General features: G+C 37.3%; 1 protein-coding gene across 2 annotated transcripts in view; it reads left to right on the top strand.

The window, feature by feature from the left end:
- The window catches only part of Nup205 (nucleoporin 205), a 68,931-nt gene extending 55,431 nt beyond the window's left edge, over window positions 1-13,500 (top strand). For both annotated transcript variants that reach the window (XM_015493800.2, XM_048786904.1), the window contains exons 37-43: window positions 2,019-2,147; window positions 2,340-2,466; window positions 6,972-7,138; window positions 9,794-9,917; window positions 10,347-10,475; window positions 11,110-11,183; window positions 13,155-13,500. In XM_015493800.2, coding sequence (XP_015349286.1) covers window positions 2,019-2,147; window positions 2,340-2,466; window positions 6,972-7,138; window positions 9,794-9,917; window positions 10,347-10,475; window positions 11,110-11,183; window positions 13,155-13,307 — 903 coding nt within the window. In that variant the 3' untranslated portion in view covers window positions 13,308-13,500. The remainder of the gene's footprint in view (window positions 1-2,018; window positions 2,148-2,339; window positions 2,467-6,971; window positions 7,139-9,793; window positions 9,918-10,346; window positions 10,476-11,109; window positions 11,184-13,154) is intronic.
- Window positions 13,501-15,111: the final 1,611 nt, after the last annotated feature.

Below are 15,111 nucleotides of genomic sequence, written 5' to 3'. Positions count from 1 at the left end.
AAATTGTACATAATAATGGGATTTGTTGTTACATATTTGTACATACACACAATATAACAACATAATTTGGCCAATATCACTCCCCAGCACTTCACTTCTCCCTCTCCACTGGTTCCTTTCCTTTAGCAATCTCCCTTTGATTTTCATAAGATCTCTGCTCCCAGCCCCCAAACCTTTCTTTTGTTATTCCTCTTTAGCTTCTGTGTGAAAGAAAATATACAATCCTTGACCTTCTGAGTTTGGCTAATTTCACTTAACATAATGGACTCTAGTTCCATCCATTTCCTGCAAGTGACATAATTTCATTTATCTTTATGGCTGAAGAACATTCTATTGTGTATAAATACCACATTTTCTTTATCCTTTCATCTACTAATGGACACCTAGTCTGTTTCTACAGTGTGGCTATTGTGAATTATGCTGCTGTAAACATGGTATACATGTGTCACTATAGTATGTTGACTTTAAGTAACTAGGTCAAATGGTGGTTCTGTGCCTGCTCTTTTGAGGAACCACCATACTGTCAATCAGGCATTTTATCATAGTTTCTGGGAGCCTGCTAACCTGCTTTGATCTAAACACCTTTCCTTTTTATTTGCTACAGCATAATCATATACTAGAATTTATATTCCATTATTTTCATATAGTAATTTTCTTAACCTGTCCTCTTTTCATAAATTGTTTTTTCAGTTTTAAAAGAAAAATGTTAGGGCTACAGATGTAGGTCAGTGGTAGAGAGATTGCCTGGCCTATGTTTGATCCCTAGCACAACAAAAATATCAGCATTTTTATGTACATTTTAAAATTCTGGATTAAATGACATGGTATAACTGGGTCCAAGGATATGTCTATAGTATTTTTGACAGCATGTTAGGAAACAGCTGCCCAGAGAGGTAGTACTCTCATCAGTGAAACCCACGTGCCCTGTTTTTTTTTTTAGTCTTCTCACTTTTTTTTTACCAGTAGGGAGGGGGAAAAAAATCTTTTTGATGGATCTTTTGTAAGGTGACCTTTGGAAATGTTTAAGCATATCTATTTTATATATGTAAGGCATATTTATAAGTTTAAAAAATACTTCTATTTTGGCAAAAGAAGTTTATTTCATAATTTGATTAAAAAGTTTTGCCTTCAAACTTATTTAAACATCAGTTTACATGACAAAATGTTGTATGTTATGATATATATATATACTGAATATTTGTTTATATATAGAAAGATATATAGTGTTACCAAGTTTTAAAATAAATGCTTTCACTATATACTGATTAAGTGCAGAACATTGTGCTAATAAACACTTTAAATATAATACAATGTCTCATATAATCCTGACAACAATCTTAGAAATGTGAACATAGAGGCTTGAGGAAATAAGTAACTTGTCCTAGGTCACATGCAAAACATTATGGCTGCTGCTGGAATCCATGTTCTGAATCCAAACCCATCTGCTAATCACTGGATGTGCTGCCAGTTTTGAAAAGTGATCCTTTCCCTCTGAGAGCCCTAGGAACAAATGTACCCTCAGGTGAAAAGTACCAGCATTTCAAGATGGCAGCATATGCATGTTATATGTCAAGACTACCTGTGTGTCCCCATCCCCCCAAAGAAATCTCTAAAAGCAACAAAGGAGTAATGGCCTTTAAATTTGAACTTTGTAGACAAAATTGTTGTGGTTTGTCATGAAACAAATTCTAGTTGCTCTCTCATTTTCCTTTCAACTTGTGTGTCAATTAACCACTATCTCCCAAAGAATTATTAAATGCTATTTTGAACATGGCATATAAAATTCTTTGGGAAGCATTTAAATTATATTGAGGATTAATTGCTAAAAAAACATTGGTATTCTTTTAATGAATTGACTGAAAGGTGATTTTTAATGGTGTTACCTTTAGTTGGCTCATTTGGAAGTAAGATAACAGACGTTTTTAAGAGCAGTACCACTTCCCATTAATTTTTTTTTTTTCATATCTCAAGAAGAAAAAGAGTTTACTAATTTTGAACAATATCTTTTTCTTTCTTAGCGTCAGTGCTTGGGACTGTTAAGTCGCTTTGGTGGCTCCGACAGACTGCGACAGTTTAAATTTCAAGATGATAATGTGGAGGGAGATAAAGTGAGCAAGAAAGATGAGATTGAACTTGCCATGCAACAGGTAGGAGGGGGTGAGAATTGTTGGGAATATGCCACAAGATTTTTGTGTTTTGGGAAAACTCTGTTGAAAATAACAGGTGTATAATTTTAGAAGTTGATTTACAACCTGGGTCTTCTTTAAATCTAGATTTCTATGGTATTAAACTATTTAGGGGGCAGATATTTTTTTCTTACTGCTGTTCTTCCATTTTAGATTTGTGCCAACGTAATGGAGTATTGCCAGTCACTCATGCTACAGAGCTCCCCTACGTTTCAGCATGCTGTGTGTCTCTTCACCCCTAGTCTTTCAGAAACCATTAATAGAGATGGACCGCGGCAAGGTGAGACCAGTTTTTTCCTGCATCTGAGGGATGAAGGTGCCATTATCATGATGTAGATCTTCATTCTGGTTTAATGAGATGCAATTTTTTTCTTTATATGAGTCATTAATGGGGAAATTTTAAAATAACTCTTTAAAGAAGGTTTGGGAGGTACTATTGTCAGACCCACATATAAACCTGGAGAATTCAAGAGAACGGAAAAATTCATGATTTTCTGAGGCTAACTCTAAAAGAGCCATGTGGGGGAGTGTAGTTTTAAATAGTACTTGAGATCCCAAAGAAAAAAATCTAGATTTGGAGTGTAAGCTAGCTGGGTAAAGAAAATGAAATACAACAGGCAATTTTGTATGTTAAGTCTGATTAAGCTGAATTCAGTGACTAAATTGGGTTTTGTATTGTAGTTACAAATTTATATAACAAGGCAAAGTAAATTTAGATACCAAGTAGGCTAACTTATCTTCTGATGAGTCAGTAGGGAAGATACAGAATATGGGGCAGGATTATAAATTTTTAAAGCTGTTATCCTGTGGGCACTAAAAAGACAAAGCCCATTAGTATTCAGTAGTTGTAATGGAATAGACTGGTGGTGATTTCAGAAAGTCTGTGGTGTGACTTTTGAGAATGTTATTTTAATAGCATATTACCTTATTAGATATAATTATGCTAAGAATTCCAACTCTACTATAAAAGTGTCCTAGCTAATAGGACTATATTCTTTTGAAAATTGAGGTATTATTTACATACAAAAAATTCAATCATTTTAGATATACAGTTTGAATAATTTTAGTAATAAAATAAGCATTTGTATACCTATTATCACAATCAAAACATATAAATTTTTTCCTCTTCTTTAAAGGTTCTTCTTGTTCCTTTGCATTTAATCGTTTATTTTAACCCCTGGCCCAGACACCTACTATTCTGTTTTCTGATAGTATATCTGCATTTTTTCCATAGTGTCTGTCTGCTTTTGTTTGTATTATGTCTAGGGCTTTTGGTTTTCTGTTGGCAAGGCACAGAGAAAACAGAAATTTATTTGGTATGATCTGTTTTTCATTCTTGAAAGCAGAAGTTCTACTTTTTTTTTTTTTTTTTACTTTTGAGGTGTGTGTATGTTGTTGAGGATTGAACTAAGGGACTTATGCATGCTAGGCCAGCACACTACCACCATGTCACATCCCCAGCCCAGCAGAAATCTTCATAAAAGATACCTTTTATTCAATGAATTTGTTTGAAGTAATCTTTCATAGATGAGAATATTCCTTAAAGAAATTTGGAAAGTGGCTATAGAGATTTATAGTCTATAGGTTAAAAGTCATTTAAACTAGAAGTATAAAATACCTCTTGACTTGGTTAAGTAAATTAATTCTACATGGTTCAGTTTCCCCCTACTCAAAAAGTTGATTGTCAGGGGATTACTCTAGAATAAAAAGGGACCATCTTGAGAGGATTCCAACCCTACATCCTCAGCATAAGGGTTAAGTTACCTTTCCCATTCAGGTGGCTCCAATGTGAAATGAGGGGTTACCTTTACTTTAGAAGGGCTGGGATGACTGGAAATCTTGCCCAGAGTTCCCTTTCTGCCGCAGTCTGGCTGGGCGCAATCAGGAGCCACTTGTCAAAAGAAACTAACTTTATTTTTAGAACCACACACGCCAAACAAAACAGCCTCTCAGGAAAAACCCTCAGAGCCCCAACTGCCACCACCGGCTTCCCACAAGCCTCTCTCTCCACCTCAAGCCTCTCCACCTCCCACAATCCTCCTGCTCTTGAGGCGGATTGGCTGGGTCGTGTGGGCGGAGCCAAAAAAGTCCCCCAATGAGCAGCTCCGTGGTCTGAAAGGGCAGGGAAACAGCCCAATGAGCATCACTGCAGAGGAGCCAATCAGCTAGATGTTGCTGGGGCCGCTGTGAGCCAATCATCAGCCGGCAGCTGGAAGTTTGCTGGGGCCCCTTCAGCTGTGGCTCTCAACACCTTTCCATTCAGGGGAATGGGTTCCCAGCAGGAACTTTTAGGCTGATCTGTATTCCCTTTCTAGCAATTGGCAAATGAACATCAGTCTGTTAATCTTTTAGGTCTGTAGCTTGATGGAGACTGCTGTGTCAAAAAGGCAATGCTTTTGTTCCCCTCGCCAGATATTCAAACAAAACTGTAATTTTGTCATTTATTATATGCTAATAATACATCACTTATAATTTTTAAAATTTTATTTAGTTGCTTTTTCCTTCCAAGGCAGTCTTGCATACCATGACATTTGTATTTAATACTTTAAAAAATCAATTTTATGAAGCTTTATAAACTGGTCAACATTTTTCCTTAGACTTTTTTAGGGTTAACAGCCTCATTTTCCTCTGCCAATTTTAGGCACGAGAGCTTGTAGATATGTAATAGGTTTGAAAACAGACAATACAAAGTAGTAGTCAAGAACACAAGTTGATGACAAACTGCCGAGATTTGAATCCCAGTTCTACTAGTAACAATTGGTGTGACTTCAGAGAATTTAGGTACCTTCTTTGTGCCTCAGGTTTTTATCTGTGAAATGGAAATAACAAACTCTCCTCCAACGAATTGATTACAAGAATTAAATGTGTTAATATATGGAAAGTAGTATTATTTTCCATAGTAGTAGTACTTGGTCCTATTAGTAGTAATTGTTTGCTCTTATTATTATTGTTGGGGTTATCATGTAGTATATTACTTATTATTTGTGATCCAGAGACCCTTTCCTGCAGGACTTTTACTTCTTAGATCACATAGCCCTAGGCCCCTATGGAATCTGTTTCTGTACTTCAGTTCTCACAAATCATCCTCATCTGATGTTTGCTAGCCTTTGAATGCTCTAGTATTTTCTAGACTTGAGCAAGTCAGTATAGTGAGAACTTCTGAAATGTTTTAGAGTCCTCTGAGCATTAGACCATATGCTAATTCTTTGAGGATATCGTTGTCATTTGGGTATTAGGCTACTCAATTTCACCAGGAGAAGGCTCTCAATAATGACATATTTTGAAGACTATAACATCTTCACTGAAGACTAGAAAAGAAAATCTGTCTAGGAAATCCTGATTGGTTTTAGCATCTGTTGATAATATATCCCCCTCACATGACATCTGTGAAATCTGACTTGAGAGCAAAATTAAGGGAGTTGGTAGTGAAAGAAGCAAATACAATCCCCCTTTCGGCATCTTGGCAGTTTGGGCCACTAAACAACTATTATCTCCAAATCAAGCTTGAAATGACCAAGGTATTTCCAAGACATCCCCCAGTCATTAGAAGAAATTGCTCTAAGGATGGTATCATTATTGCTCCCTAGTTCTTCTGCAAATAACTTTATGGTATCCCACTGTTGCTTTGCACCTTTGTTGAAAGGTAGTCAGGTAAAAGGCAGATTATCTTATTTAGCTGGGCATGATGGCATATTCCTGTAATTCCAGAGACTAGGGAGGCTGAAGCAAGAGTTTGAGGCCAGTCTCAGCAACTTAGCAAGACCCTTAGCAACTTGTCAAGACCCTGTCCCAAGTTAAAAAATTAAAAGGGTCAGGGTTGTATTTCACTGGTGAAGTACCCTTGGGTTCAATCCCCAGTACGAAACAAAACAAAACAAAAAACCTAGTTTTGCTACCCAAATAAAATTGTAGGGCTGGGGATATAGCTCAGTTGATAGAGTGCTTCCCTCACATGCACAAGGCCCTGGGTTCAATCCCCAGCACCACACACACACACACACACACACACACACACACACAATGTAGTAAAACACTTTTTAACATTTAAACCCATTTATATATTTGCAGTATTTCAGTTAGTGTTCTTCTGGTACCTTGAAAAGAATGACTGAGCATTCAATTCAATAACCAGAAAGATGTAGTCTATAAATGAACCCTAGATAACTACAGCTAATTGGTGAGGCAGAGATTACTCACCTAGGGCTAAGCACTACCAAATTTGTGTGTCTGCATTGCAGGTTGAGGGGTAAAGGTAGAATACGTATCTTTCATAAAGTTTACAAAGTGGTCTTCATCCAATAAAGGAAAAACTCTGCTGATGTCCACCACCCACATTTCTTTCTCTCTGTCTCTCAAGGTCTCCAGTCTTACGTCTGTACCTGATTATAATCACTCCTAACCACTTGTTTTTTTGAACTATCGCTGGTGTTTAAATGTAGTCATAGGTTACTTTTAGTGGTAACTTACATGTCCTTAAATTCTGGAATATCCATTATTTTATGTGGGTCATTTGAAATTCATACAAAATAGGCTGGGCACAGTGTCATACACCTGTAATCCCAGTAGCTAGGGAGGCTGAGGAAGGAAGATCATGGGTTCAAAGCCAGCCTCAACTTAGTGAGGCTCTAAGCAACTTAGTGTGACCCTGTCTCTAAAATATGAAAAAGAGCTGGGGATATGACTCGGCGTTTAAGTGACCCTTAGTTCTAGTCCTGGTACAAAAAAAAAAAAAAAAATTCTTGCAAAGTGTTTGTAAGTGAAACATAGTTTTATGTCATCTACTAGATACCCAAGCTCCAGTGGTTCCATATTGGCGCTTACCTGGTTTGGGCATTATTGTCTACCTGCTGAAACAGAGCGCCAGTGATTTCTTCAGCTACTACGACAGTCACCGACGTAGTGTCAACAAGCTACAGAATGTAGAGCAACTTCCTCCAGATGAGATAAAAGAGGTATGAATCTTGAGATGGGAACTTGAGAAACTTGCTTTCACTTATCAGGGCTAGAGTACTCATCCCAGACTTGGGAGTGAGGATGATACATGCAGCTAGACTGAAGGAATTGCCTGATTCTTTTGTTAGACTGGAAGGAGAGTCTCACCTTTGCACCAGGCTCATAGCATGGACATTCTTGACTGAAAAACAGTCAAGTAAGTGCTGGGGTTGTAGCTCAGTGGTAGAGTGTCTGCCTAGCACACGTGAGGCACTGGGTGAGGCACTGGGTGCTGTACGCCTGTAATCCCAGCAGCTCGGGAGGCTGAGACCAGGCAGATCCCAAGTTCAGAGCCAGCCTCAGCAGCGGCAAGGCGCTAAGCAACTCAGTGAGATCTTGTCTCTAAATAGAATACAAAAAAAGGTTGAGGATGTGGCTCAATCCCTGGTATAAACAAACAAATAAATAGTGTTCATCTATAAGTAAAAACAACAGCAAAAACCCACTAGTCAAGTAGCTTCTGTTGAAGCAAATAGAAAGCTGGCCTTTAATTAATGAGTTTTGGGTAATTTCCACTCTAAAATCTATGCAGACACTGGTGTTTATGTTACAGATATTTTGGTGGTAAAACTGTTGTAGTTAAAGCAGCGTCCCGGGGTTTCATAAATTGACTTCCAGACCACTCACGTATAATCGAATCAAGCCTTTATTGAAGCATATTGGTGGTGACTGACCATAACATAAAGTTGTTCCCCTGATCAGCCCTGAACAATTGCAAGGGCGCTCCTTTTAAGCCTGAAAACCGCAAAAGGGATGTTTGGGGGTCCCGCCAATGCAAGCAAGTCAGGTTACAGAAGCAGGAGAGTACAGAGAGTCAGGCAGCGGGACGCTTAGCCAATCACAATTAGCCCAGCCACCCCAGTTACAGAAACAGAGCCCTGTTACCCTAGTTACAGAAACAATGCCCCATTAGGTAGTCCCATGTTCTTAAAGGTTTCTATAGCAAAAGGAAAAGAACATCTTGCCCTGGTCATGACCCTTCTACTTGGCATGGTTGTTTTACAAAATGGAGTTACTAAATAAAATAGAGTCACTTTGGCTTGACTATCACAAAACTTAGGTAAATGTCTCTGTTTTCAGCATCCTTAGTATCCTTTAGTGAATTTTTCAAACAAATGGGATAGCACATGAGACTTCACCGCTTTCTCAGTGACCCAGAATCATTCTCTTTTCCTTTCTGTACCTGAAGATACCAAGTTACTGGGTTTGCACCCTAACTAGTTTGCTTTATTTTCTATTTGGCACAGCCGAGCTCTAGGACACCTCTTGGCCAATTCTTAGGTCCTGCTGAAGTATCTTGGTGCTCCATGGCAGCCTGGATATTGAGCTATTTTGCCAGTCCTGGTTTACACCAGACTTCAGTGACAAAAATTCTATGTCATTCGTGTGATTGGTTAAAGCTTACTCCCTTTTGTCACTCTTCTGATAATCACAGGGAACATTTATTGAGTCAGTTGTGAGCTACATGTTCTAGCTGAATACAAAGGCAGGTCTTGGTGCTACTACCATTTGTCTGTGAGGAAACTTAGGCACAGAAGACTAGGATAACTTGCCCAAAGACAATGGGTGAGGCAGACTTACTAGCTTTAGGCTATTCCTGAAACTATGTAATTTATATCTGATAGTCCTTCCTCTTTGTTGTATAGTTTGTTGGCAATGCTAAAAGAGTTGTCCCTCGGGCTGTGAATTCCAGGACCCCCTGCGGATGCCATACTCCTAGGAGCTCAAGTCCCTTATGTAAAACAGCATAGCATCTATCTGTATATAACTTTTTTTTTTTTTAATGGTGCTGGGAATTGAACCCAGGGCCTGTACATACAAGGCAAGCACTCTACCAGCTGAGCTATATCCCCAGCCCCTGTATATAACTTAATGCTCATCCTCCTGTAGGCTTTAAGTCTTCTTTGGTTACTGAATGCCTAATACAATATAAATGCCATATAAATTATTGTTATACTGTATTGTTTAGGGAATAGTAACAAGGAAAAAATCTATATGCTTAGAATAGATGTAGTTTATTTATTGTTTTTAAATGAGTTTGATCTGTGTTTGCTTGATTGTGCAGATGCGGGATGTATCCAGAAATATAGTGGCGTGTGCATTCCACCAGCCCCTCTTCAGTACACCTTCTGTCAAACCCAATGTCAGAATATTAAATTGAACCACTGTGCTAATGTGTATGCCAAATTAGAAGTGCTCAGGGAGATTTTAGTTAATGATCATATGTTTACTGTGCCCTAGAAGAGTATATTTATTTTTCTTCAGAAGATACCTGACAGCTGTTAAATTCTCCCTGGCATTGTTTCACCTACTGCTTGAAGAACTTTTGTTTTGTTTCAAGGTGACAGGAAATTCAGGGTTGTTGGGCCCTTTAGCAGGTTGGAAAGTCTTTTTCTAGGTCAGATTTTTCTCAAAGGGCAGCAGGTGAACATTCATTTATGAATCTGACTGCTTCTTTGGCTCTTATTTGTAGATAATGAACTTTTTGTCTGCAAGGATTTTTAAATCTGAGTGTTTTTCACAGCACTTATCACAGTGACCTTCTTATAGTAGATTTTTGTTAAATTTGTTACAATTTATGTCACTTTTATGCTACATTTATTTCTTTTTCTTAGTTGTGCCAGTCTGTGATGCCTGCTGGTGTTGATAAAATCTCCACTGCCCAGAAATATGTTCTAGCGAGAAGGCGTTTGGTGAAGTTGATCAACAATCGAGCTAAGCTGCTTTCCCTTTGTTCTTGTATCCTTTATGAAGTCATCGACTTGAGTGGTGACCTTTAAATGGAGGAACTGTGTACTTATTCTCACATTATTTGGCCACAAAAACCCAGTGGAAGGGGACAGAATTATTGTTAATTTTCTCCAGTAAATGCCCAATATATTTCCAAATTATAAATTTTTTTTCTTTTAGGGTAGCTAATAATATATGCAGACTTTCTCTCTGGGAAGGAGGTAAGGACTTAAGACAGGGAATACAGCACCCTGCCACCTCCCCTTCTTCCTTTCAGCACCCCATGGTGCTTTCTCTTACCTCACTGGAACCTTACCTGTGTGCTAGACTGAGGTTATAGATGCATCATTATGTGAGTACAGTCTCTCCTTTACCCCTCCTCAGAAACTGGCTAGTAAAATAGTATAATGAGATTATTGTCCTTTAATATGAGCTCAGTTATCATAGAGACCTGCTTATTTATTCTTTGGCGCCATCTGGAGTACTATTTGTTACATTGCACACCCACGGATTCTCAAGATTCCTTATTTGCCTCCAGAACCTTATTTAAAAACAGAAGACTACAAGGTAAACTTTATTTTGAAAATTATGCACATTAGTGCCTTGTAACTAGTGACTTTTTTTTAAAACAAAGCCTCATTATGTTAGTCTCGTGTCAGACTCCTGGATTCAAATCAACCCCTTGCCAACTATTTTTGTTTATTTATTTATACTTATTTTTATTGGTAAATTATACATAAAGTGAAATTTGTTGCTATGTTCCAGGTGTCTAAGAGTGAATTGGGTAATTGAGATCTACTTAGTCATAGATGTAGCTATTTTTTGTATATTACTTTCTGTCCATGGGAAATTACGGTGAGCATAACAATATTTTAGGGTCTTCTTGTCAATTGTTCTTTAGTTTCTTGATGTTAAGGGCTGACTTAGCTCTAGAGTCCTTTGATCACAGATAGTTTTCCAGAAGAACAGAAATGGGTCATCCACTAGGCTGGAATTCTTAGTGATTGCTAGAGGGAGCCACTTTGAGTGACTCTCAGGTGGGAAGAAACAAGAAAATCTTGAGAACCCTGGCTTGAGTCAGTGAAATAGCTTCCATGGCTGCAGGAGTTTCATTCTTGACCTGCATTGTTCACTTTTAGCATGTAGATCACTAGTAGATCTGTACTTACGAAGATATCTTGACTATGTCTTTTATCTCTAGATTCCTTTTCCTCAGAAACCAATCTGGATTTTAAAAGTGGGTTGACTGTAGTAAACCAACATGATATAGACCAGGTAAGGTTCTAGTCTCATATGCTTATTTATTTTTTCCTCTTTATTAAAGGAAAAGGGAAAGCCCTGTAAGTCAATAAAGATTATAATTTTCAGAGTTGCATATTACAGACCTGATTTGAATTCTGGCTTGGCTCATTAATACCTGTGTGGCTTGTAGCAACCTAACTTCCTAGCCTCTCCTTCTTTATCTAAGTACTGGGAATGATAATTCAACCTTGGAAGGTCTTGTCAGAATTAAATGAGGTTTTTTGTATGTGAAGTTCCCAGTGGGGTACCAGGAATATGTTAACTGCTGAGTAATCAGTAGGCATTGTGACTGTGTGTTAGCTATAAGTAATTGAGATATCTTGTAAAGGAAGAGGATTTATTGTGGCTCACAGTTTTGGAGGCTCCAGCCCAAGACTGGGCAAATCCAGTGCTTTGGGTCTACAGTGTGCATGCTGAGTGGCAGGTAGAGCAAGGTGTTTATCTCATGGCCAGAGAGAAAGTGAAAGGCCATAGTCACTCTTCAAGCGTGCCCTCTGGTGACCCAAGAACCTCTCACTAGGCCCCACCTCCTAAAGATTCTATCACCTCCCATTACTGTGGGGACCAAGCCTTTAACACATGGACCTTTGGGGGAACCATAGCAGTGTGGAAATCCTATCTTTTGATTAGCTTTGTAGAATTTTTAGACACAGTCTCTCTTAGCACTTAATTTTTTAGAAAATAATGGTGAGATTATAACCATTAAAAATTCTACTATAGTAGTCTATCAATAACAGGTAGCATTATGCTCTTAGTAATCTCTTGATTGGAAAAAATGAAAAACAATTGAAATGAAAACCTCATATTAAATTAATACCAAAGTCTTGATTCTAACAAACTGTATTAGGATGTGATATTAGGGACAAAGTGTTGCAATTAGATCTTCCAGTGGGCATCTGAATGCCCTTGGCCATGATTTGATAAGCCTCTACTCTTCTCATTCCTCCTTGCTGCTGCCTTTCTTAAAGCTGAAAGGTTGAGCCTTATCAGAAAAGAGAGGTGCAGTTATAGCAGCCTGCAGAGATGTCCTGGGTAGCATACTCTCATCCTAGGCCTGACTGCATTCATTCCTAAGTGAAAGAAGCTTGTTTTTTTGGCCAGGCTTGTGTAGGGAAGTTAGTACTAAGTGAGACCATGTGCAGAATTAGGCAAAGAATAGATCCTCCAGAAGATGTTTGTTTGTTTATGTATTTATCTATTTATTTATTTTGGTGCTGGGGATTGACCCCAAGGCCTTGTGCATACAAGGCAAGCACTCACTCTACCACTGAGCTGAATCCCCAGTCCTAGAAGATGTTTATTAATAAAAACATGTTGAATGGCTGACTGGTACGGTTCCATTTAGAGTCATCTGTTACAAAGCTAAGGGAAGAAGTATAGGATAGTCTCACTGGGTGCTGTGATTTTAATGCAAAAGTGAAGGCAATAAACATCAGAAAGATACTTCTGAGATTACATATGTATTCTAAATAAATATGAATTCTAAAGTATATACTAGGTCTAACTATACCCCATTGATATTTTTTAAAAATTACAAAATAAAGTAGAAAGTAAAACCTTCTTTCCCACCTGCATTTTTTCTTTCTTTCCCCAGAAGAAACCACTCTTAACTATAGTTATTTCTTGTATGGCTCTTTTGCAGTTCTTTTTATGTGTATGTCAGTACATCAACATGAATGGTTGTTATTATTTAAACATCTTAAAATTTACACATTTATACAAGAAAGGTAAGGCAAAAAAATCACTAGGCTCATACCAAGAAATTCCAAGGTAGAAACTGTGAATGTCTATTTAATTTGGTACCACATTACAAAAATCCAAGCATATTTTACCCTGGTAAGACTACATTGCAAAATGGAAATATTTTAAATTTAAAGACATAGAATGAAAGAAATATTTGAGACAACAATTTTAATAATACAGTGTTATCTGTATTACCTCTAGCTTCAGGCTGATGCCATCAACGCTTTCGGAGAATCACTACAAAAGAAACTCCTGGACATTGAAGGATTATATTCAAAAGTTCGATCTCGTTATAGTTTCATACAGGCTCTTGTCAGACGTATCCGTGGCCTACTGAGGATATCAAGGAACTGAGCCTGTTCTTTTGCTCTTCAGTGGAAGAGATAAATTGGGAAACACTGTCTTCTTTTTATAGTTTGTTTCTAAATTATGACCAAAAAATATTTTGCTATTTCTTTCTTTATATATGGACATTTTTTTCTGTAAACTCTTTGCCTCATTTCATCCTCACTTGTAAAAAAAAATAAATCTTTTTTAAAAAAACAAAGCAAATGTATGGTCACTCTTTTGAAATTTTAACTAGGACATGATCAACATTACTGAAAATCTAACAAATTTCCACATTAGTAGTTTGCCCCTAAAGACATTCTGAACATTAAAATAAAGGCATAGTCTGGGAACCCTAACTTTTTTTGCTCATTGTACTTACATTATAATTTTATGATATTCATGGTTACTCCATGGATAAAGAGCTCTTGCCATCCTTTGTTATTGAATAGTCTGCAATACCTGAAAGCATATTATAGAAATGCTCAAAAAGTCATCTCTCTCCTAAAATTAGGTTTTACCCTTTTTTCCTTTTCAGCACATAAAATGACAGTATGTTAATTTGCATTTGTTCCTTACAAATAATTGTGACATTTCTCAATCATCTTTCAATATTTCTCATTAATATAATGGGTATCTCTAGGATTAAAAAAAATTATATAATCACCACTATTTCCCAGTTATATTCAAGTGACTGTGTCATCTGAGGGAACATTTTTTCCTTTCCAACCAGCAATTATTTTAACCTAATATATGGGAGAGACTACTAAGAGGGGAATAAGTCTTGATTCATGTAGAAACAGAAAATTAATACTTAGTTCTATGGTGTTGTGGTGTTTTCTTTTTTAAATCTAATAAAATTTCCATGACTTAAGTATTTTTTTAAAGGCTTGATTATTGTTATATTCTGAAGTTGATTTATTGCCCACTAGTTATAAACAATAGTCTTTAGCTGGACAATAGTTAATAGAAATCTTAGTGGGAGGTAAATGAATGAAATGAGTGGATCCAAAATAACTCTCCTCATGTCTGTTGCTCCACTGCTCAGATAAAAACACATACTTTTTTTTTTTTTGGACGGGGATGAACCTAGGGCCTCACACAAGCTAGGCAAGTGTTCTGCCACTAAGCTACACCCCAGCCTGCATATAGTAATAATCTTTTATTTGGAACACAGGCTCACTTCCTGAATGAGCAGCAAAGCTGTGCATGGAAACTAAGCACTTTATAAACCTGTGAACCCTTCCATACTAGATATTTGCTAAATATGGAATTGAAATTGTGGGTTTACTAAACACCATTATCTTGTTTTCTTATTTCTTCCAAAAATGTAGCTGATTGTCGATCAGAAGTTGGGGCACTGGAGAAGTGTGAGGGAGTTGGAGGAAGGACTGTAGCTTTATTGTGGTGCTGACCAGAAATGCTTTTTTTCTGACAAGCAGCAACCTGCTTGGGCTTTGTTACCTAGGGCAAAGGGTGTTGGGTACAGCCTGGCCATTCAGCCAAGCAAAGGGGAGGAAACCAGGGTTAGATACTTTTTTTTTTTAAAGTTAGCATTTCAAGCAAAGGTTCATCTAATCCTCAAAAATACTAAATTGATGTACGATTTTAATTCATTTTTATTGAGTTCATTAGTTTGTTGGTGTTGGGAAACAAGTGTACTCTCTTCCTAGTCGTTATCACTATAGTTTTGACAAATGGATGACATGCAAATTAACATGTCTTATTTGAACTATACACATTCTAGCCTGTTCCAAATATTTGTCTATTGTTTTCCCAACTCTTAAAAATTTTTGAATTAGAATAGTTGGAAGAAAACTAAAAACCAAAT

Source organism: Marmota marmota, unplaced genomic scaffold, assembly GCF_001458135.2.
Source record: "Marmota marmota marmota unplaced genomic scaffold, marMar, whole genome shotgun sequence".
NCBI lineage: Eukaryota > Metazoa > Chordata > Mammalia > Rodentia > Sciuridae > Marmota > Marmota marmota.
Note: the sequence above shows the minus strand (reverse complement) of the source record. Positions and strands in the feature narration are given on the sequence as shown.